This window comes from Labrus mixtus, chromosome 19 (assembly GCF_963584025.1).
Source record: "Labrus mixtus chromosome 19, fLabMix1.1, whole genome shotgun sequence".
NCBI classification, from domain to species: domain Eukaryota; kingdom Metazoa; phylum Chordata; class Actinopteri; order Labriformes; family Labridae; genus Labrus; species Labrus mixtus.
The window spans coordinates 7,342,216-7,367,500 of record NC_083630.1 but is presented as its reverse complement, the minus strand read 5'-3'; the positions used below and the strand labels follow the sequence as shown (position 1 = coordinate 7,367,500).

General features: G+C 38.6%; 1 protein-coding gene across 6 annotated transcripts in view; it reads right to left on the bottom strand.

Annotated features, from left to right (window-relative positions):
* The window catches only part of LOC132993954 (B-cell receptor CD22-like), a 47,861-nt gene that overhangs the window by 19,827 nt on the left and 2,749 nt on the right, over nt 1-25,285 (bottom strand). For 3 of the 6 annotated variants that reach the window (XM_061063958.1, XM_061063959.1, XM_061063963.1), the window contains exons 6-7: nt 4,525-4,621; nt 4,365-4,401 (exon numbers count right to left, since the gene is read on the bottom strand). In XM_061063958.1, coding sequence (XP_060919941.1) covers nt 4,365-4,401; nt 4,525-4,621 — 134 coding nt within the window. Of the gene's footprint in view, nt 1-4,364; nt 4,402-4,524; nt 4,622-4,866; nt 5,128-5,228; nt 5,535-7,157; nt 7,283-10,388; nt 10,656-11,511; nt 11,552-11,696; nt 11,785-11,964; nt 12,232-12,332; nt 12,639-12,845; nt 13,195-23,545; nt 24,431-24,776; nt 24,832-24,927; nt 25,016-25,285 lie in introns of those variants that run through there. The other 3 variants (XM_061063962.1, XM_061063961.1, XM_061063960.1) reach the window with 3 other exon arrangements.

Below are 25,285 nucleotides of genomic sequence, written 5' to 3'. Positions count from 1 at the left end.
CGGACACGAGAGTGGTACAGTAAGTCCTGATGGTCCGCATCAGTTTCCTCCAGGAACATAATAAACTGACGATGCTGAAGTCCCCTTGCTCGTATAAAGTTAACAAGTTTTACAACTGGATTCACGACATGATTAAGCTGCAATACAGACTTACATAGAGATTCCTGATGGATGATACAGTGAAGGAAAATAACATCCTGGTTTCACTTTATCCTGGATTCTTTTCAGCAGCCCAACATGTTTTCCAGTTAAATTTGGCGATCCATCCGTTGTGACATTGGCAAGTTTACTCCAAGGTAGCTTCATTCTCTCGATGACAGCAGACACCTGGTTATACAAGTCCTCTCCTCGCGTTTTTCCTTTCAGGGACTCCATGGTCAAAAACTCCTCCGTTATCTCAAAACTGTCATTAATCCCTCGGATAAAAATGAGGAGCTGAGCAGTGTCTTTCACGTCATTACTTTCATCCAGCACTAGTGAATATAACTTACAGGACTCAGCCTTTTTGTTTAATTCGCTGGCTATATCTTCGTCAATCAGTTCCACACAGCGAGTCACAGTCCTGCGTGATAAACTGATTTTTTCAAACTGGCCTTGGCTCTCCGGACACAAGAGACCTGCTGTCTCTACCATGCATTCTTTTAAAAACTCGCCTTTGGAGAAAGGCTTGCTAGCCTTTGCTAATTTGAATGCCAGCAAAAAACTTGCCTTGGTAGTTGATTCTTGAATCGCAGTTTGTTGGTGAAAAAAATGTTGCTGAGTCTGTAAATTATCCTTCAACCTCTGAGCCGCAGCCGCCCGTTCTTGCGGGGACTGCTTGCTAGCGTAGTTAGCATGCTTCGTAGCAAAGTGACGGCTGATACTGTACTCTTTGAAAACTGCGACAGTTTCTTGGCATATCAGGCATACAGCCTTTGATCGGACTTCAGTGAAAAAATATTTAGTTGTCCACTCCGTATTAAACACTCGGCATTCACTGTCCACTTTTCTTTTCTTTGGTCCGCTCATTTTTCACAAGTAATTAACCATGCCAAGAACTCTGTATCGTCCAAAAACAGTGTTGAAGGTGGTCAACTTGGATGATTCCTCTGTGAGCTTGAAAGCCCAGTAGCCTGACCTGGCATCCATGACACTGATAAACTTCAAAATGTTTTAACGCCAAAATAAGTGCTAGAGCCTCTTTCTCTATTGTGGAGTACACGCGCTGATGACGGTTAGATTTTTATGAATAATAGGAGACCAGGTGTTAAACTCCATCGTGTCCATCCTGAAGGAGGACAGCACCCGCTCCTACCGTCACTCGTGTCAACCGCAACTTTGAAAGGGCGATCAAACACAGGCGCAGCTAAAACCGGAGCATGAGTCATTAAGGCCTTTAGGCAGTCAAACGCGCCCTGACAACTGTCAGACCACTTGAAACGTTTCTTGGGACTCAACAGGTCGGTGAGCGGAGCCGCAACAGTAGAGAAGTTGTTACAGAAGCTACGATAATACCCTGCCATCCCCCAAAAAACGGCGGAGCTCAAGTCGCGAAGAAGGAGCAGGGAATGACAGGATAGCCTCTACTTTAGAGTGCACCGGCTGGACTTGCCCCTGACTGACGATTTTTCCCAGAAATGTAACAGTACCCTGGCCAAATTCACATTTTGCTAAATTTAGTGTGAGATTAGCGTCACTCAGCCTGTCAAACACCGTCTGCAGTTGTTGTATATGTTCGTCCCAGGTGCTCGAGTACACCACAATGTCGTCATGGTACGCCTCACATCCCCCACACCTGAGAGCACTGTATTAACCAGGCGCTGAAAGGTTGCAGGCGCATTTTGCACACCGAACGACATCATCGTATACTGCAAAAAAGAGTCAGGCGTAACAAACGCAGAAATTTCCTTTGCTCGAGGAGTTAACAGCACCTGCCAGTAGCCTTTTAGTAGATCGAGTTTTGTTACAAAGTTAGCACGACCGACATGGTCAACACAATCCTCAACTCGAGGCAGACGATAACAATCCGGTTTAGTGACTCCGTTCACTTTCCAGAAATCCGTACAGAAACGATCAGAGCCGTCAGATTTACCCGCAAGGAGGCACGGCGAACTCCACGAACTACAGCTGGGACTCCAGCATGTAGTCAACCTGATTCTGTAGACGGAGACGTTTGTCAGGGTTGACTCTGTAAGCGTGTTGTTTTTTGGGGGTTGAATCCCCCACATCAATGTCGTGCTCTAACACATGAGTTTGAGTCAGAACATCAGAAAACAAGGAATTATGAGATTTTATTAAATTAAGCACATTCTCGCGTTGGACCTGATTTAAATACGGAAAACAAGCATCAAGTTTGGACAACATCTCAGATGGACAGCTCCGGTGCCGCTTTGACCCGATCGATAAGTTCAGCACTGGACTGCGCCAAAACTCCTTTTCTCACTTCACCGAGGGGGAGTAAAGGAGCAGCATGTCTCTCAATGTAGGGCTTTAACATGTTAATGTGACATAATCTATTACGTCGCCTGCGTTGTTGAGTGGCTACTGTGTAATCCCGGTCATTAATTTTGTCCTTTATTACATAGGGGCCGCTGTAACGAGCCTGCAGAGCAGAACTGAGAATGGGCAACAACATTAGTACTTTGTCACCTGGGCCGAAACTTCTGTTTTTCAGAACATTCAGATATAGAAAGTTAAACATCAGGGCCCATATTCACAAACATTCTGAGAATCCTCTCAGAGACCTCCTAACTTCACTTCAATCACAATCCTACAGAGGATTATTTTTTCAGAAGCTGTGATTGGTTGATCCAAATAATGGAGAGAAGTGCTCTCTAGTGATAATGGACATAGACAGACAGTGAAATCCATAGGGCCCTATCATAGAATCGAGTCAGACATTATGTAAATATGAACACTATGAAATTAACACGTGTGATAATTATTCAAATGGACACATGATGAGAGTTATATCAGCATTTATTAGATATTGGATTTACCTGTGGAGGTAAACAGGAACTCAACATGCATGTCTCACTTTGCACTGACAAAAGTCTAAGATGGACTCTTAAGGGCTAAGACACTTTGTGAATAAGTTTAATTATTACAATGATCTAGTCTTAACTTTAAGGGGAAATTCTTAGAAGTTGTCACTAGGAGCAACTTTTAGTATTTAGGAGGCTTCATGAATAAGGCCACAGCATTACATTAAAACATATCTCCTTATACATTTAAGTGGAAAAGTAGAGAACAGACTACTTTCCTCTTCCTGCATACTAGCAAGCTTTTCATGACGTAAATGACACATAATACAGATGATTAACTAATAAAGATCATGGAAGGAGCCTATAAAACAGCAATAGTACATTAAGTTAATTCATTTATTACAGAACACCCTCACTCTCAGGTCTTCTTCTTCCATTCAACTCACTGCACCACCCGCCCGCCTGTCCACCATGGGGTCCAGGGTCTTCAGCGTCTCTGCCCCCCCGCCTCTGGAACTCCCTCCCTCCACACATCCATAATATTGACTCTCTCTCTATTTTTAAATCTCATCTCAAAACACATCTTTTAAAACGGGCATTTTCTGTCTGATCATTTTCCATCCTATCTCACAAAGATTTCATACTCTGTAAATTTGTCTTTTTAATGTTAATTTGATCGATGTATTGTTACTCTGTTGTTTTTATCTCTGCTTTGTAAGGTGACATGGAGTGCTTTGAAATGAAATGTATTATTATTATAAAAGAAGCTAATATAAAAAATAATTAAAAAAACAATACCATAGACCAGCACAGTGCTTCACAGTGTAATGATTTGCCTGCAGTACATTACAGTATTTTTATGTTATCTGCCTTTGAACAAAAACATCCTTCCTGTCGTATCCCATCCTTTGTTCATCACTAACCTGCTGCAAAGAAAAAACATTTAATACAGAAAAGAGAAATAGAGATATTGCATTTAAGATGAACATGAAGTCATCCTCTTCTCCTTCATGAAGCTTGAATCATAACCACTCTGTTGACATAGTCTGCTTCTTCTGCGTCCTGTTTGAATGAAACAACACAGAGAGAGCGGTGTCAGTGCTGTGTGGTGACTTTGATGCAGCTACAAGAGACAAACCAGCAACACTTGGAGTTTATCTCTGCAAATCAAAGTCAGTATAAGTTTTCCTGAAACACTTTTCACTGTTACCATCTGGTCTCCTGTCGCTGCTGTTGGACCTGAATATCTGAACATCATTTTCTCTGGATCAATTATTTTATGTGACTGTGTTGATCGAATCTTCAAAGAAAGCTACTCAGATAACTTCCCTCTTTTATAACACGTGCTTCAATCTCATTTTGTAGAAAGAATGATGAACCTGTCCTCATCTAGTAACTCACCTTCACCTGTTTGTTGAAGCATCTTGACTTTAACCAGCTGAAAGAAAAAGAGATCAGATAAAAGAAATAAGAATCAAACACTTACACTGTAAAAATAAAAATGCAATTAGATGAATAACATAAGCCACAAATCTTAATTTCTTAAGACAGTTTCTCTCACCACTCAAAGATGATGACTGAACTGCAGAGCAGCACGATTCCCAGGATCTTCAATGTAATGTGGACATCAACCCCAAACAGATCGGAAATCAGATTTTCTGGAACAAGACATCATGATCACCTGCTACTAGATGGAAAAAGCTTTTCATGGCTGTAAGATATCCTGCACTTTAATTTAATATTGTAACCTCTAATGTGAACGTCTTTGTTTCATTTATTTATGTAGCATTATTACACATGAATTCAGTAAGAATTGTTTTTTAGTGAAAACAAACAAATAACCCGACAGATCGAAAAGGAGAGCATGTTGGATACAAATGTGATGATTCAGTTCTAAATTTACCTGCAACCCTCAAATGGATCAGTGGTGATGTCTGATTACTGAGATCATTCATGGCCACACAGTAATAAACTCCTCCCTCTGTGACATCAAAGCTGTAAAACGCTCCTTCAGATACGATCATGTGTCCATCTCTGCTGATCTTGAACCAGGTGAAGCTGCTGACAGGAGGATTGGCTCTGCTGGAGCAGGTCAGGTTCACATGAATACCTGCTGACACCAAACCTGATGGACTGATGGACGCTGAGGTGTTTTTAGGAGAATCTGAGGAAAATGTTAGATAATTGTATTTCATTAAAAACAGCAAACATCTTTAAAATCATGACATTCTGACAGGATCCAATAACAATCTCTGGTTGTCTCACATGAAACTCTGAGAGTCTGTGTCTCCTCTGCTGTCTTGACTTCTTTTCCTTCATTCACAGGATATGTGGCAGAACAGGTGATGTTGTATCCATCATGTTTGTCCGTCAGAGTGATCTTCTCCTGGATTTTAGTCGTGAAGGTTTTATCTGAGTTTTCCTCCATGTTGTTGAGAGAGTCTTGTTTGAGAGTCCAGGTGAGTTTAGGAGGGGAGAGTGGACAGGGAGTGGAAGCTGAGCAGGTTATAGTGACAGACTCCTTCTCCTTCAGATCTCCTGAGAGGATTAGTTTGGGACTCGGAGGAGAATCTGGGTGTTCAAATCAAACAAAGATTACTTTAACCAATAGACTAGCTGACAGTGACTGTCCTTTCTAAAATGATTTTCTACTTTATTCTTCCCAAACTTCCAGCCACCGCCTGTCATCATTACCACGTTAATATTCTGTCATGGAAACTTCATGGAGAAGGTTTGTAATGTCATATATAAAAATGTGTGTCTACTTTGTAAAAAGGAAGGGTAGGATACTTATCATTGTTACATTGTTAGTTTGTGTGTGTGTGTGTGTGTGTGTGTGTGTGTGTGTGTGTGTGTGTGTGTGTGTGTGTGTGTGTGTGTGTGTATGGGAGAGGAGGGGGGAGGGGTTGAAAAATGTTACAAGGAGAAAATGGTCCTAATGATGTTAAGACAAAAGCTGACAGCACTGTAATTAAAAACTTTAAATTAAAATGTTTTTCTGCTTCTTAGTATGTCAAGATTGGACCCTTCAATCTCAACCAGTAAAAAGAGTCTCAGTATTTAATCAGAGTTCAACTCGTGCTATGACAATGATTTATTGTTTCTTAATAAAACCTTTATAGTCTGATGAAAAGAAAATGAAACTCTCTTACCTTTGACTTTTATGTGAAGAGGATCACAACGAGCATTTGCCATGAAAGGTCCGTTCATGATTCTGAAGTAGTATACGCCTTCATATGTCGTCTTCATGTTGTAAATCAGAGTGGTGCAGTTTTTCATTCTCAAGTTTCCAGTTATGTTCATTTGAAATTTGTTCACTGTGCCATCACTGTTAAAAACCACATTCGTTGGATTGTAGGTCTCTCTGTCTTCTTTATACCATATTCCAAATGTTTCTCTTGTGTTGTCAAACTCTTCTTTTCCTTTTTTAACACTAAAGCTACATGGGATTTTCAGACAAGTTCCACTCAGTGCTTCCATCTTCTTTGGTGTAGTGATGAAGAGCGCTGACGGAGTTACACATTCATCCAACGCTTCTGTAAAGCAGACCATCAGTTATTATAATGTGAAGCAGGATCTTCATATAGAGGATGTTAATGAGAGTCTAAGAAGTAATGTGGTGTGCTCTGGTCTTTTTCTCTCTTGTTCACAAAGTCAGTCTAAAACATTTCACTTTTCAGTCAGGACATGAAGAGATGAAAGAAGAAACTCTATCTGCACTCTTCTCTCTGCTTTGTTTCTACAGGAAGTTCAAACTGTACAGATTAAACATCTTTGAATGAAAGTAAGTGAACAAACAGCTCACCTGAAAGAGAGAAGACAGTCAGTAACATGATGGCTGTTACCATGTTCACTGACAGGACTGCAGTAACACCCATCACCTGGAATTAAAAACTAAGTTACTCTTCAAAGTCCTAGTTAAAGAGTTGGATTAACAAAACAGTCATTTTCACTGAAAGAAAATAAAAGCTGCTGAAAACTAAAATGATAAAACATAAATAGCAGTCATAGCTGTTCTTACCAAACAAACCTCCAGGAGCTTAAACAGAGAAAATGTAGAAAAAAGTTGATTTCAAAATTTCATCAGAACTGTAACAAACCAGTCACCTCGCTGCTAAGACACAAAAACCACAAAAGATTTCTTCCTTTCTTCTTGTACCGTGAGAATGAGGAAGTTAGTGTTTGACACATCCCTGCAACTTACACTGCAAAAAAAAAGACAATCTTCAAAACACTTGAGTGTCCACCACCAGCAGGCCGACCACACCACATGCATGGTCTGGATCCCACGCGTACTCCCCGCAGCGCGTCCCCACTGCCTATAAATAAAATAAAACAAAGACAAGCATGAAGTCCAGTTTGTTCAGTTTCACATAAAGGTTACACATTCATGGGTTTAAATATGGGCAGGTACGCAGTAAATTATCCACCACAACATGGACAGTGAGCACAACAACCATGGCCGAGTCCAGTTCAACAAACAATCTCAGCCAGACGACATGGATGAACTGATTCAGGCAAAGCAGCAGTCTGACACTCGTCTATAATGAGGAAAACATGGTAAACATCATTTATATAAACTAGATAAAACACCTTGGAGAAGATCCCTCCTTCATTATCAGTTAAAGTTACCTCGCTCAATCTGAGGCCCTGATTAAAGGAGACAGGTGGAAGGTCAGCAGGCTGACACTGGGAGGGAGTCAAAGGCTGAATTAAAGAATTAAGAATTTATTAAGAATTAAATCACATTAGTGATAGGCCTACAATTAATCATACAAAAACAGTTATTTGTAGCCTACCTCTTCAACATGAGCCTACAGAGTATATCAGTCAGGGTAAATCAGGACACAGCTCATTACATCTGAATGAACAAGAGAAACCTCATTAAGTATCTGACCAAAGCACACAGTCACTGTTTCTCCCCAGAGCTCCCTTACCGACACACACCAAGCAGTCCCACAACACATCTAGCAGGAAACTCTCCCTCAACCTACCTACAGAGGGCAGTGTTCTCAGCTCACACATCAGCCCTCACAGGTAGCATCAACTAAAGAGAGAGAATGACACCCACTAAAAGACCCAGGTTAGAACTGAACCTGGTCCACTGTGATAAGGACTCTGCTTTAAATGCTTCATGCTCTAACAAATGTGTAACATGGCACCCAAGCTTCATTGGTTCCAAAGGCTTGACCAATTACCTCGGATCATGTGGCCCCTAACAATCTATGAGGTCCCAACTTCAACGTTGGAGAAGCTGGAAAGAGGGGTCACAGGATAGATTAAGAAGTGGCTTGTAGTCCCACACTGCCTGACTTCCATAATTCTCTATGGAGAGTATCTCCTTAAAACTGCCCCTCAGCAGTCTCACGGAGGAGTTCAAATGTGCTAAAGTAAGACTTTAGATGACACTGAAGGACTCCAGAGATGCAGTGGTGAGGAACAACGCACCAACCCTGGCAGCAGCGGAGCAAATGGAGACCAGCAAGAGCAGTGGACGAGAAAACAGCTGCCCTTAGACATGCAGACATCGTGGGGCATGTTCAACAAGGAAGAGGAGGATTGGGTTGACCATGTTTTACCACCACACGATCATGTAGGCAACACAGAGACACAATATGTCCTAGAATCTGGTGTTATGTGAATTGCAGCAAAGAAAAAACAACATAATTACAGACGTCTCTGCTGAGGTGGAGAAATATAACATGTCGGCATTCTGCCTGCTCGTTGCCTCACATGGAGAAGTGTGCACATCATTTGTTTTCTATTTATCTTCTCAAAGACGGTAATTATCAACCACATACTCCTTGCAAGCTTTAATGCCCTCTTCTTATGTGATAAAAGTTCACTAATCCTAACGGTGACATATTTAAAAAAAACATACGATTACAGGTTATGATTAAGGTGAACTTTTAACATTCATCATACAGAGGCTGATTCATAACAAGACCAAACCAAATCCATTAAACCACAAATATACAGCTGTTCCTTTAGTGTAAATATCTCTAATAATAAGGGTTGGGGTTGTAACTCTGGCCGCTGTAGCTACATTTTTTATTTAGATGAAAGATCTGCATTAAGTACTATGGATCATCACAAGGTGTTTATTGTTTTGCTTTTAATGCAGCTGGAATTGTAAAAGTTGTCATTGTTGAAACTGGACTAAATTAAATAAAGAGTTTCCACAATCAATGAAAAAAAAAGTCATTGCATTGACAATAAACAGAATTGTGGACTGATGAAAACATTTAGTTGTAGAGAGCTGTGCAGCTACAGTAGCTACAATGATACAGTGGAAGGACTTGTTCTCATTAGAAGAAAACAAACTACCTCTGGTTGTTATACTTCCCCTCTTTTTCATCTTTTTATATCCAACCACTTCTCTTATAGGCTTACCAGACACTCACAGATGTAGTTTCATCTATATAACATCAAACATGTTGAACACACTGACATGTCAAACTATTTGTGTTTATTAAAATAGAAAAGTGAGGTGTGTGTCTCAGTTGCCTTGTACTGAAAGAATTACTAATAATGCAACTTTATAACTTTATAACATTCACCAAGGCCTGATGAGAAATACATCAAATGATCAAAATGTTTTTTTTGTTTTTTTTCCCTTTTTTATTAGCTTTTTCAAAGTCAAACAAACAAAAATAGAGCAGCAACCCATACATTAAAATAATCAATACAACAACAATACAGGTAAAAATAGAAGTAGTAACCAAATGAGATATACAAGGCAATAAGTAAACCAAAATAATATGCATATACACACACACACACACACACACACACACACACACACACATACTCTCACACACACACACATATCTTTATACTGACAATAATAACAGTCATACATGTAGCATACAGTCAGTCAATCCATCGTCCATCATGTCTACATTTAATGAAAGTAGAACATTTAGGCATTCTTTTATCCATAACCTGTGTGTGTGTGTGTGTGTGTGTGTGTGTGTGTGTGTGTGGGGGGGGGGGGGTGTCAAGGATACCCACTTAAATGATACTAGGCGTCTGGCAAACGAGGGTAACAAAGGCTGTGAAGTCTGCTTCTAAGGAGGAAAGTGATACTGTGGATGGAGTAACACCAAATAGTGCAGTCATAGCATTAGGTGCAATAGGTTTACCAACAACCTTTGAAAGTGACCCTAAGATGTTTTAAATGTTGTTGCATCAGAGGTCATCTACACTGTTATAAAGCTGTCTCAGTACTGCCTCTCTGTCACTCCCTTTAGCTGCATTACAACTTCACTGCATTGCTCCATCCATCCAGCAGATGTCCTCGTTTGGAGACGCTCAGCCCTGCACCATATTTACTGTCTCTTTTTCAGATAGTATTGTGGATGTTTTTTTTTTAATGATACATGTAGTTAACATCATAGTTGTTTAAAAATGTAGAAGTTTTACATCTTCATCTGGTTATATTTTTTTCCTAACTTTAGCGTAGAGATCGTCTGGGCTGCCAGCAGTCTGTGTTCCACTGTTTCCTGTCCCGGACACTTTGACTTGTGTATACAGTGTCTCCTGCTGCTGTCCTCGGCCCTGTACCGAGTTAAAGGACTCTTCATGTCTCATCTTGGAGAAGTCTATCTCTCCGTAATGGATATTTTCTTGTACTTCTTCCTCTCTTTTCCTTGCTGGCTCTTCTGCAGACATCTCTTCACCTGGTTGACTCTGAAAAAAACAAATCACCATTAGACCTGTGGGTTGAACCTTCAGCGGGATGCAATAAATATTTTCAGACCCATCTCACCACTGATAAACAAATGTAGTCATTCTCAGTTTTACTAGAAATGTGTGAAGTGTTATGATAACTTAATATTGTGTTTTTACTTCATCTCAACTAATGTAAAGTTTTCAAATTTACAAAAATGGTTCAATAGAAATTAAAATGATGAGTCAAAAGGATCTTATCATCGTGGATATCATATTCCCTTACAGCCAGAAGGCCCCTGGTTCACATCCCTATTTGGTCAGGACATAAAAGTTAACACCATGTTGACCAAACTACTAAAAGGATTAAAAGTTGACCAGGGGGGCACCGGTAGAACAGTGGTTAGTGCGTACCCCCCATGTACGGAGGCATTAGTCCTCCAAACGGACAGCTGCAGGGTTAAATCTGACCTGTTCCTCACTCTCTCTCTCTCTCTCTCTCTCTCTCTCTCTCTCTCTCTTTCTCTCTCTCCCTGATTTCCGACTCTATCCACTGTCCTATCTCTTGAATAAAGGCACAAAAAGCCCCAAATATAAATCTTTAAAAGTTGACCAGGAGTTTTCTTTTGGTTTTGAATGAGTACAGGTTCATCTCAACTTTTCATCTTCATTTTGTAAACTCGGACACTTTAAACAACTATTTTTTTGACAGAGATTTGAGTTGACAAAGTGAGAGTTACATCACAGCCCAGAGACTGCTGAGAAAAAGTCATGAAAATGGATGTTTATAAATTGTGAGTGACAGATGGACAATGTGAGCAGATGTCAAGAAGTGAAGCACTGTGAGTCTGTGAGTTACAGTTTTGTGTTTTCCCACCTGAGTCCGTTGTGCAGTTGGATGTTTTGACTTTAAACACCTAGAAGACATGAGAGGCTGTTAGATTGTACTTTGTTTCAGGTTTGATTCATTGTTTTCTGGAGATTTGTATTTGTATATTTTCAAGTGCTGCTGAAATGCCAGTGCCAGTAACTGAGTCATCAGCTTCCATCAGTGATAATTACCAAACAAAGACAACCAGACAGATGAACGCAATGATCCCAAGGATTCCTCCAATGATTGCCTCCCGTTGTAGAGAGCTCGCAAGCACAGCTAGTGAATAAACCAGACCAATATAAAATACAAAGTGGATACTTCTGATGTTACTATATCAAAGTGCTAAACAGGTAAAGCAGCAAAAAACACAAAAAGTCAGGCATAAAGCAACAGAAGGTTAGAAGACTGAAAATAGCAGATTGCCCCAATGGTTGTCAAAGTAACTATAGTGTTCACCTTTCTCCTCAAATCTCAAATGGATCAGTGGTGATGTCTGATTACTGAGATCATTCATGGCCACACAGTAATAAACTCCTCCTTCTGTGACATTAAAGCTGTAAAACTCTCCTTCAGATACGTTCATGTGTCCATCTCTGCTGATCTTGAACCAGGTGAAGCTGCTGACAGGAGGATTGGCTCTGCTGGAGCAGGTCAGGTTCACATGAATACCTGCTGACACCAAACCTGATGGACTGATGGACGCTGAGGTGTTTTTAGGAGCATCTGAGGAAAATGTTAGATAATTGTATTTCATTAAAAACAGCAAACATCTTTAAAATCATGACATTCTGACAGGATCCAATAACAATCTCTGGTTGTCTCACATGAAACTCTGAGAGTCTGTGTCTCCTCTGCTGTCTTGACTTCTTTTCCTTCATTCACAGGATATGTGGCAGAACAGGTGATGTTGTATCCATCATGTTTGTCCGTCAGAGTGATCTTCTCCTGGATTTTAGTCATGAAGGTTTTATCTGGGTTTTCCTCCATGTTGTTGAGAGAGTCTTGTTTGAGAGTCCAGGTGAGTTTAGGAGGGGAGAGTGGACAGGGAGTGGAAGCTGAGCAGGTTATAGTGACAGACTCCTTCTCCTTCAGATCTCCTGAGATGATTAGTTTGGGGCTTGAGGGAGAATCTGTGGGTTTAAATTAAAGATATTTCACTGACTGGACCACACTGTTAATCGCAAAATTAAAAGAAAACAGTGTATCATCTGTCTCTAACCCTTGCCATAATGAGAGCCTGGAAAATAGAATAAGTTCTGCTCAGACAAAAGCTGAAACAATTTGTATTCTAAGTCATAACTTTACAGTCTGAGTGAAAGAAAACATAAGTATCTTACCTTTGACTGTTATTTGAAGAGGATCACAAATAGCATTTGCCATGAAAGGCCCATTCATGATTCTGAAGTAGTATACGCCTTCATATGTCGTCTTCATGTTGTAAATCAGAGTGGTGCAGTTTTTCATTCTCAAGTTTCCAGTTATGTTCATTTGAAATTTGTTCACTGTGCCACTACTGTTAAAAACCACATTCTTTGGATAGGTCTCTCTGTCTTCTTCTTTATACCATATTCCAAATGTTTCTCTTGTGTTTTCAAACTCTCTTTCATTTTTAACACTATAGGTACATGGGATTTTCAGACAAGTTCCACTCAGTGCTTCCATCTTCTTTGGTGTAGTGATGAAGAACGCTGGACTTTTAGAACAATCCGCTAAAACTCCTGTAACAAAAAGACCTGTGATGAACATAATGTGGAGTATATTTTGTTATACATCAACTATAATTCAGCAGGGTTTCTGGTTATAGTGTCTACCTGAGAATGAGCCCTTACACACACACACACACACACACACACACACACACACACACACACACACACACGCACACACGCACACACACACACACACACACACACACGCACACACACACACACACACACACACACACACACACACACACACACACACACATACACACACAAACACACACACACACACACACACAGACACACACACACACACACACACACACACACACACACACACACACACCCTCTCCCTATCTCTCTCTCACACACACACACACACACACACACACACACACACACACACACACACACACACACACACACAAACACACACACACACACACACACACACACACACACACACACACACACACACACACCCTCTCCCTATCTCTCTCTCACACACACACACACACACACACACACACACACACACACACACACACACAAACACACACACACACACACACACACACACACACACACACACACACACACACACACACACACACACACACACACACACACACACACACACACACCCTCTCCCTATCTCTCTCTCACACACACAAACACACACACACACAAACACCAAGAAACCCTCAACATTCTTACCATAAATCTAAATCATGGCTCCACTTAAATTCCTAAACTGGAACATCCGTGGGATTGGCTCCCAAGCTAAAAGGATTAAAGTATTCAGTCATCTAAATAAATTAAAACCAGATATATGCCTTCTACAAGAAACTCACCTGACAAAATCTAACAACCTCTGCTTAAATTCAACTGATTTCTGTCAGATATTTTCTGCTTCTTATAATTCAAGTCAAAGAGGTGTATCCATACTGATCCACAAGAAAATATCACTAACTAATTCCTCCACCATCATTGACCCAGAAGGAAGATACATCATCTTAAACACAGCCATTAACAATACTAATTTTACCATTACAAATATTTATGGACCCAACACAGATGAACCCTCTTTCTTTCACAGATTCTTTACATCATTACATAACTTCACAAACTCAAAAATAGTAATCGGAGGCGACTTTAATACAGTCCTCAACCCCACAATAGACCGCTCAGGAAGCAGAAAATGGAAATCCACAGAAACAATAATACAATACATGGAGGAGCTTGGACTTGGTGACAGTTGGCGACTTAACAACCTAACAGCAAAATAATTCACATATTTCTCACCACTCCATCACTCTTTCTCCTGTATAGATTTTTTTCTCATAAGTAAATCAGTCATACAGGACATAACAGATACCTCAATCCATCCGATTATAATAAGTGACCACGCTCCAATCTCCTTACATCTAAACAGCAAGCAACTCCATAAACAATCAACCAGATGGCAATTCAATCTCTCACTACTAAAAGATCCAAACTTTGACACAGCTATAAAGGAAGAGTGGGCATCCTTCATGGACATTAACGACACTCAAAATAACTCACCATCACTTATCTGGGAAACCGCAAAAACAGTTATTCGAGGCAAAATCATTTCATACTCATCTTACAAAAAGAAAACAGAGATAGCACATGAGCACAACCTAGAGCTTAAAATTAAAGAAACAGAAACGATCTATGCACAAACGCCAACAGAAGAGAATCTAAATAAACTTAGGAAATATAAATTAGAAATGTCAGACATAATAAATAAAAAAACACAATTTCTAATCCAACAACTCAAACACAAGCACTATGAATATAGCAACAAATCAGGAAAATATCTCGCAAATCAGCTACAGCAAAAAAAGGAAAAAAATACCATCCCAGCTATACAAAACCCAGCGGGGAAGCTTCTCATATCACCAGATGAAATTACAAACACCTTTAAAAACTTCTGCCAACAGCTGTACACATCAGACACAGAACCCAATTCAAAAGACATCTCTGAATTCCTTGATAAACTAGACATACCAACTTTAACAAAAACTCAAGCAGAAGTATTAGATAAACCACTCACAAAAGAAGAATTCTATTCAGCACTAAAGTTAATTCCCCCTAACAAAGCACCAGGACCTGATGGCTTCCCCGCTGAGTTTTATAGACATTTCTGGTCAACCATCTCACCACTATTCATCAGAATGACTCAATGAATGAATCAAATTCCGGAAAAATCCCTTCACATATGAACACCGCCAACATCTCAGTAATATTGAAACCAGATAAAGATCCTACCCTCACCTCCAGTTACCGCCCAATATCCCTCATCAATACAGACATCAAAATAATTAGTAAAGCACTATCCACAAGAATCGAAATGGTCACTCCATCCATAATCCACATTGATCAAACAGGTTTTATTAAAGGTAGACACGCAAACAATAACACACGCAGACTATTCAACATAATTCACCAAGCAAAACAAACCACAGAAGAAACAATAATAGCTTCATTAGATGCCAAAAAAGCATTTGACCGTGTAAACTGGACATTTTTACTTGCCACACTTCATAAATTTGGATTGGGAAAGTCATTTATCACCTGGGTCAAAACACTATACAACTCACCAAGAGCAACAGTCACAGTCAACGGTCTAACGTCATCAAGCTTCACACTGCACAGAGGAACAAGACAAGGATTCCCACTCTCTCCCTCTCTATTTGCAATATACATCGAACCACTTGCTGCAGCAGTCCTCCAGAATAATCTCATTAAAGGTATACAATCACCCAACGTAACCCACAAGATAAGTTTATATGCTGACGACATCATACTCTACCTACAAAATCCACAAATCTCACTACAAGAAACAATGAATCTTTTTAAAAAATACTCCAAAATCTCTAATTACTCAATAAACTGGACCAAATCGACACTGCTTCCAATCTCTGTAAAGAGGTGGAACCCGGCAGCCCTACCACTACCCATTCCCTCCACCACTGATACTATAAGATACCTAGGCATCAATATCTCCCCCAAATTGTCAGAACTTATACCATAGAATTTCAACCCACTTATCAGAAATATAGAAGACGACACAACCAGATGGATGAATCTACCGGTATCACTCATAGGAAGAATAGCAATCACAAAAATGACCATACTTCCCAAAATAAATTACCTTTTCTCTATGATCCCAGCATGTCCACCCACCACATGGTTTAGTTCCTTAAACTCAACAATAACCAAATTTTATTGGAAAAACAAAAAACCTAGAATAAAATTGACCACACTTCAAACACCAAAAAATACCGGAGGACTAGATGCACCAAACTTTTATAACTACTTCCTGGCAAACCAGTTACAAATCATAACAAAATGGATACACCCCACAGAACAATCCCACCCATGGCTAGACATAGAACAGGAACAATGCAAAAAACATACCCATATCAACCCTACCATTTATCAGCACTTCAATTAAACGTCATAACTCCTTCAAAAATCCTCTCATTGCTACAGCCCTAACAGCATGGTGGAAAGCCCACAAAATAATGAACACAACACCCACACCCTGTAAGAACACACCAATATGGAACAACCCAGACTTTCTTCAAAACAAAACACCACTGAATCTCACCACCTGGAAGGACAAAGGCATCACCCAGCTTCAACACATAATTCAAAACAAAACCTTCACCCCCTTCAAAGAAATAACTCAATAGTACAACATAAACAATAAATCTCACTTCCAATATCTCCAAATCCAATCTATCATAACACATAAATTCAACCTCAAACAAGACTACATCGAAAATTCAACACTAGCAGACACAATACTAAAACTCTCAACACCCACTAAAACTCTATCTGAACTATACAAACTCATAAACATTGACCATACAATATCTCTCCCCACAGCAAAATGGGAAAAAGATTGATCAACAACAATAGACCATGACACCTGGAACATAATCTGCAACAATACCTTCTCAATGATAAATAAATCTAACCTCCAACTAATTCAGTATAAGATTAACCACAGAACTCATATCACACTTAAGAAAAAACATCAAATGGGACATTCTGACACAAATAACTGCTCAGTATGCCCCCCTAACACTCTGGATGACTACATGCATGCAATCTGGTACTGCCCACCCATACAGCAATTCTGGAAACAAATCACAACTAAACTCTCTTCAATACTGAACTGCCGGGTTCCACTCTCCCCTTCACTATGCATCCTAGGAAACACTCTTTCAATCACACTTCCCAACAACCAAAAAAACACAATACTCATTGGGCTCACTGTCGCCAAGAAAGCAATCCTCCTCAACTGGAAAAGCAGAAAAAAACTAAACACCTCAGTATGGATAGACCTCTTTGTCGAACACATCACCATGGAAAAACTTACAGCATCCATCCTCAATAAAGCACACCAATTTCTGACAACTTGGGAGCCAATCCTAACCTCACTACTTCCCGAACAACATAGTTCAAACCCCTGATATTCACTACCACAAATATAGACTCATACAAATACAAACACACACACACACACATAAATACACATACACACACACACACACACACACACACACACACACACACACACACAAAAACACATACACAAAGACACACAACCTTTTTTTTTTCTTCCTTTTTGTTTCCTTTCTGTATAACTATCACAACTTATTTATGAATTTATTTTCCTTTTACCATCAAATTTAATCTTTTTTTTATTACTATTATTATTGTCTTTAGCAACCATTTTATTATGACCTATTTATTGATTTATTTCCTCTCTCCCCCCTTATATTCATATCATATTTATCATCATGAATTCTCATCACAGCCACTCTCATTTTTCATGCATTTCTTTTTATTTTATTTATTTATTTTCTCTTTCTCTTTCCCCAATCCAGATGATTGTCTGTTTTTCTTTGGTTTCCTTGTTTTATTCATTATTTATGTATTTTCTCTTTCTCTTATATTATAATTACTACTGCTCTCACCCCGTGCCAACAAACCTTTGCTGTTTTTTTTTCTTTTTACTATTATTATCATAATTACTACTGTACACTCCTGTAACAGTGCTCCTGTGTTGCTTCCAATATTGATATTATCTCTATTATTTACCATTATTCAATATTATTATTATTTTTTTCTCTCTCTCTTGCTTTATATATATATATATATATATATATTTATTATTATTATTGTTTATTTTGTACTATCATTATTATTATTATAATTTTTCTCTTTTTCTGGTATTAGTGGTATGTTAAGGGGGATGAAGAACGCAAGATAATGAGAATTAAAATGATACACTAGCAAATCATAGTCAAACAATCCAAACAAACAAAATTTCATTATTATTACTACAACATGACCTGCACTATTTATACTACTGTCATCAATACATAACCCAACAACACACTACACTGGAATACAATTGATATGGTCCATTACCCACTTTTTTTTGTTCTTTTTTATTTTCATCATTCCTCAGTTATTCTAGTTTTCTTCTTTCCCTTTGTTTTGAATATGCTTTCTAGCCCCTCCTTGTTCAAGCTTGGCAGGAGGGTAGCAGTAGGCAACTCTATCAGCTGGCCCCCTCCACAGGGTCTGGGGGCAGCTGAGACAAGGGCACCCCTACATCACACAATGACTGAAGTAGAAAGGAAGGAAAAAAAAAAAAAAAAAAAAAGATAATATATATATATATATAGAAAGAAAAGGGAAAGAAGAAAAAGGATGAGAAGGATTTTTTTTTTTTTTAAATAAAAAAGAAAAGAAAAATGGAATGAGGGAAAGAAGAAGGACACAAATAGGAACAGGGGTATAGAGGAGGGGAGGGGAGGAGAAAGGAAGAAGGGAGAAAAAAAAAACACAAGCATACACTCAAATTACACACACACACACACACACACACACACACACACACACATACATACACAAGCAGGGCCCTTCAACACCCTCAACATACAAAATTGCAAAACGTTATTATTACTCCCTGCCTGCCTGTTTTGTCTTTGTCTATGCTGTGCATCGTATCGTCGTGTCTCCCCTGTCTCCTACATACTTTTGTTCTTGTCAGATCCCTCACTTGTCTTGTATTGTTCTGCATCACCTAATAAAAAATAAAATAAAAAAAAGAATGAGCCCTTACGAAATTGTTTTTATCCCTTACATTATCCTCCGTCTTTATCCCTCCCTCCCATGCATTGGGCACACATTCTCCATCAGAGGTTAAGCAACAAAACTAAACTAAATAGACCAAAAAAGTATTTAAATCCAGACAGAAATAGTTCATTGAAACGAAAATGCAAATTAAATGAATGATAAAGTCCAGAGAAAAAGGCTGAAGCTGCAAAATGTTTTAGATGATTAAGATAAATGTGGCTAACCCAACCGGATTATTCTCCCTTTCCAGCAGCTTATTAAACCATCAATAACTTTTCTGATCAGTTAAAAAGTCCTACTCCTGGGGCACCGGTGGCCTAGTGGTAAGTTAGCGCCCCATGCAGGCTGTGGTCCTTGAAGTGGGCGTCCCGGATTCAAATCCTTGTTGAAATCTATATGTATGCGTGGCCCCCGTCCTTTGTTCAAAAGTGATCACCTGAAGAAGAACTCTGCGGTGGAAACGTTGTGATGAATTAAAACTTTTTGTGCCCTGCGCCTACAAGCTTTGCATATAACTACCTCCTTGTTCTTAATGAAAACACACAATCTTCCTCTAATGCTGTTGAGAAAATGAAAGATGAGCCACCGTCTAGCCCAAATGAGCTACCATAAAAAAAAGTTGAAAATGAATGCATGAATTGTTGAAAGTATCAGTCTGGTGAATTACCCCCTACTCGACACTCGAATAAGAACTTTGATTGTTTTGTCTTAAACCCTCTGAAACTGGGATAAGAAAATGAACCACTAGTAGGTTTTCGGTCAGATAACAATGAGTCATCAGATGGATTCAGACGCTTTACTGGCAGAGTGAGGATCATACACACACGGTCCATATTTCTTTAGTGGACGTTATAAACATTAGGCACAAACATATATGTCTTCTGAGTTGTATCTCCTGATGTCATCATTAATGATAGAAACAATGAATACACATCTTTTATAAATGAATATTAAATGTAACAGTTGATACAATTTCTAACAACACAGCTAAGCTAGCCAGGCTAACTAGTTAGCTAAACACTTATTATTCCACAAACTACATGAAGAGTAGTATAATAACATCAGTGAGCTAGCTGGTTAACTAGAGCTAGCTAAGTATAGTTAGTTGAACATGTAAGCTGAGAAAGAACAGACTTTAGTCCAAATGAGCTTCCAAAAGAAAAGTTGAAAAGAAATGATCTCCATTGTGTGAATTGTTGAGTTACCCCCAACTCTGCAAATACTCTTTTAACTTTGATATTAAAACCTTAGAAATCAATGACCAAAGCCATTTCATTTATGAGCTAGGATGAAGAAATAACATCAAACTTCCTGATCTTCTTGAAAAAGACCTTAAAATGTAAATGAATTGTTATATTTTTAATGTAATGCTTTATTGCGTATTATAATGATGTTTTAAATTGTGAGCCGATCATGAATTAGTTTCAAAAGCCATACTCTGCTTCATGACATGTATGCATCTTTGTTGTTTCTTTTTCTCAGTGTTTGTTCATTTCATCATTTTTGGAGTTCTGTTGTAAGTCTACAAATACATATATTAAAAAAAAGGAAGCATCATGTTCGGTGTTTCTCCTTTCCCCTCAACACAGTCAGTAATGACCTTTCTCTTTGTTCAGTACAGGAAATGAAAAGGTGGAAAAACTTTACCCATCTTGATACTTTGTTTATGAATGAAGTCAAACTGTAAATTATTAACGTTTATGATCGAGTGGCGGAAAACAAACACTCACCCGAAAGAAAGAAGGCACTCAGTAACATGTAGTCTGTAAACATATCCACTGACAGGGCAATGACACGCTTCATCTGGATTTGAAAAAGAAAAGTTATTTTTCCAATGTGTTAATCCAAACATTCTTCAAACAGAGCCTCCTTGTTGTCTGAGCTTAAATTCATGTTGTGGAGCTCATTTTACCAAACTCATTCACATTCCCTCAAGATAAAAACTCATCAAAGCACCATAATGAATGATGATGGTTTAACAGTTAAACAGTTTTTAAGAAGTACAATTTTACCTTGCCAAAAAGCCTGGACCTTAGAAAGAGAAACAATTTGTTGTGAAATCAGGTAAACTCAGCAAACCAGCGATTCTCTCAGTGAGCGATACCCTGCTGAGCTGCAGCATTTAAACAACTCTTTGTCCTTCCTGCATGCACCCTGTGGGAGAGGCAGTCCGTTTCTAGTTAAACTAGCTCATCTCAATGCAAATCATTATTTTGATAATTTGACTGCAAGTGAACATGCCTTGTCTTATTTTCATAAAGATGCAAAAGTGACACAATAACACCTCTCTTTGATTTTTTTTTTTTTTTTTTACAATATTACACGTTATATGGTTTCAATAATAATATTGGAAACATTGGACCAAGTGTGAGTTCCCTATTAATGAAAAAAAGTAGGATAAAACGTTTTGTATTTAAAAGATAGAAAAAGAAAATGATAGAACAATTCATAGCTCGATGAAGAAGATTCTTGTAAGTTCAGTACAGGTGTTGAATGAAGCCTCTTACCTGCCTGGTAAGTCTATACCTGGGACTTTGTGCAGCCCTCCCTCTCCTTGCCATGCTGGTGCAGCTTTGTTTGTTGTAGGTATGTACATCCCATTTGAACTTGTTTGTGTTTACTTAAATCTTTCCTTTGTTTGGTTTTAACTGTGTGACACATTTCCTGTCCCGTGATTCTGTTGAATTATTCTTCATAAAGTCTCATGGTGGTGAGTACGGTTAATCCACATTTATTTGCAGTATGTTGCAGCCATAGTTTTTAGAATTTTAGGGTGACCTTCAGTTACTGCTGCTTTTTTGCCTCCTTTAGCGCTTGATTGTTGTTGTTTTTTCCCCCATAATTCTCTGTTTTCTCCCTTTAAACTTAAACCCCCATTTATTATCATGTGTGGGTTTTTTTTTATAATGATTTGTACATTTATTTGAGTAAAAATTTTGGGTTGTGTCTTTATTCTGTTTGGTTGTTTACTCATTTTTGGATTTGGATATTTTTGCTCCTTTGTAACAGTGTGAACAGCACATGTCACATGGAATCTGATCTTCTCAAATCAGATCTGGGCCACTTTACTATGTGGATCCGATCCACATTAAAAAAAATAAATGTGATCAGCCAGACAAAAAAAAAAACTGATCTGAGCAAAAAAAATCAGATGTCTGTGCTATACAAATAAAGATTGATTGATGAATTGAATGAATTCTTGTGTGTAACAACATAATCATGAAACAAATGAAATAATAAGTTGCTAAATGCACTTCACAAAAACACGAGCATACTAACACAAATAAAGAAATAAACAATAAACCGCGTACTCGCACTCTTTTCCTTATCATCTCAAATTTAAATTAAAGGTGCACTCTCTAGATTATAGTGAAATGTGAAAGTTGGAGAAGTGAAACAATTCTCTGCTCTATCTTCTGAAGTGAATACACAAACTTTATTCAAAGGAAAAACTGGGTCCCTGGAACTCTGTTTGGAGCTACAAAGCTACCAGGAGAGTTACAGTGTCACATTTGCCGGCCCACCACCACAACTTCTCGCTTAGCATTTTATCTCCAAACAGTGTTACAGGGATCAGATTTTCCTCTGAGGACAGTTTGTGTATAGAGTTATGAACACATACAACACAATCTGTACACTTCTACAACTTTTACATTTCTCTACCAAAACTCCATAGTGCACTTTTAACCTTTCAAACATACATCTTTACATGCATATACAAGAGAGGAAAGAAGGACTGATTTTAAAGAGAAAAACAACAGGAAAGTGTTGTTAATTAGTCCAGATCAGTAATATGCTGTATCCGTTTTGTTCCCCATTATAAAGGAACATGATAAGGGTTACATTTTTAAAACAACAATGATGAGACACCAACATATTGGTTGCCTCTAAGAGGAATGCTTTAAAGCAGGTTGAAATCTACCAGTGGTTAATTGTGGTTCAGGAAGCCTCACCAATTAAATGTTAAGTTTTCATATCTTAAATGTTTCATCACATTTAATGTCACATCAGACAGACAAAACCACACAAAACCAGACAGTGGCAACAACAAGGTCCTCGATCAATCCTGGTGGCAAGACATGACAAGTTTAACAATAGTCATTACTAATGTTACTGAGACATTAGTCTTTAAGGTCTAAAGTAAAATCCTTTCTTGAAAAAAATTGACTTTTTTAAGTTTTCAGACTTTATTGTCACATATATATATGAGGGCAAAATGGTTCTTACAGATTTTGATCTTGTTAAATTGTGTTCACAACTTATTTCACGGCCTGTAGGTGTATTTAACTTTAAGTGTAAGTGTGTGCAGAAAATGCGTGCAAGCCTCCAATTGTGTAAATGTGTAAAAAGGACGTTTTTAGCAGTGGAAATATTTTCTTGCAAATGGTTTTCAGGCAGATATTATTTGAACATAAACATAAGTAACACCAAAAACACAGATGGTTACACAGATGAGCTTATTCTGTATGCTACCCTGATTGTATCAGCTACAAACCTCAAGCTACGTAGTAGGAGTTTTGTCGCTAATTGCAACCGTTTGCATATCTGAAATTTATATACAGTTTACATTCCAACAGCTGCTTGATGCTAGCACACACCTAGGGCCGTATTAATGACTGACATATGAACACTGTAGGACATGGACATGTGGAGTTTCTCCTTAGTCAGCAGAGACTACATTTTCATTTCCAGGATCCAACATTTTTTCTAATTTACCATAAAGAATAAAACATGTACAAAAAAAGTATATTGTCATTCATTCTTTTTATATGCTATCTGCGTATGCATGCAAAACAACTCATTTCTTCCACCTGTTAATTATTCTTCACTTCAGCATAGATATCTTCAGGGTTGTCGCTGGTCCTTGTGAAGCCAGACCCTTTGACCTGTGCATACAGCGTCTCCTGCTGCGGTCCAATGTCCTGCCCTGAGTTTGAGGACGGTTCAGGATTCCTCTTGGAGAAGTCTATCTCTCCATAATGGATGCCTTCGTCAGTCTCTCTTTTTGCCAGCTCTTCTCCTGTTTGATACTGGGGGGTTGAAAAAAACATGACTTTTATTGAATATCTGAATGTAGACGGTAATTTGAATTGTTAAATCATGAAACAGCGTTACTCAACAACAAGACATCTCCTTCTGCACTGTGTTAAAAACAAATATTTAAAACACATTTCTTTTGAGGTACAGGTTGTTTGTTTCCTTCAACCACAATAATTAGCTTACAGGATATGGTGTCACATGTGTTGTTTCAACACATTTTTACTCCGTCCTTGACTGCTTTGTGAAAATGCTTTTAATAAACATTACAATAAAACACGCTGAGAACCGATGCAATATGTTAATTGAGCATGTTTGTATCAAAAAGATTAGCCCTACCAGAGATTGTTGAGATGAGCCATCTGATTTTAACCGTCTCCAAAACACGAGAGCACTGCAAATAAACCATCAATAACACATTTGGATTAGTATGCAGACTAAATGTATAAAATATGTAATTTGAGAAACTGCTTTAGTTTCCGACACTTACAGGATTACACCGACTACCAAGCAGATGAGTAAGATGATCCCAGTGATTCCTCCAATAACTGCTCCCCTTTGAAATCCATCAGTCAGTCCTGCTCATAAGACATGAAATACATCTGATCTGGCACTGCTGACATGTGTTAAAGCTCCTATGAGCTGTTTTATTTCTTAACCTACTGAAACTAACTCTGATGCCAGTTTATGACCATCAAACGAGGCAATCAGCGACAAGATTATTTCTATATAGTTATTTTAAATGCCTGTAAATGTTGCCATGGTGTAGGTGTCAGATAATGTACAGGTCCAGTTCAGCAAAGACATGTACCACTTTGTCCACAGGGGGCGCCAAAATCAACTAAAAC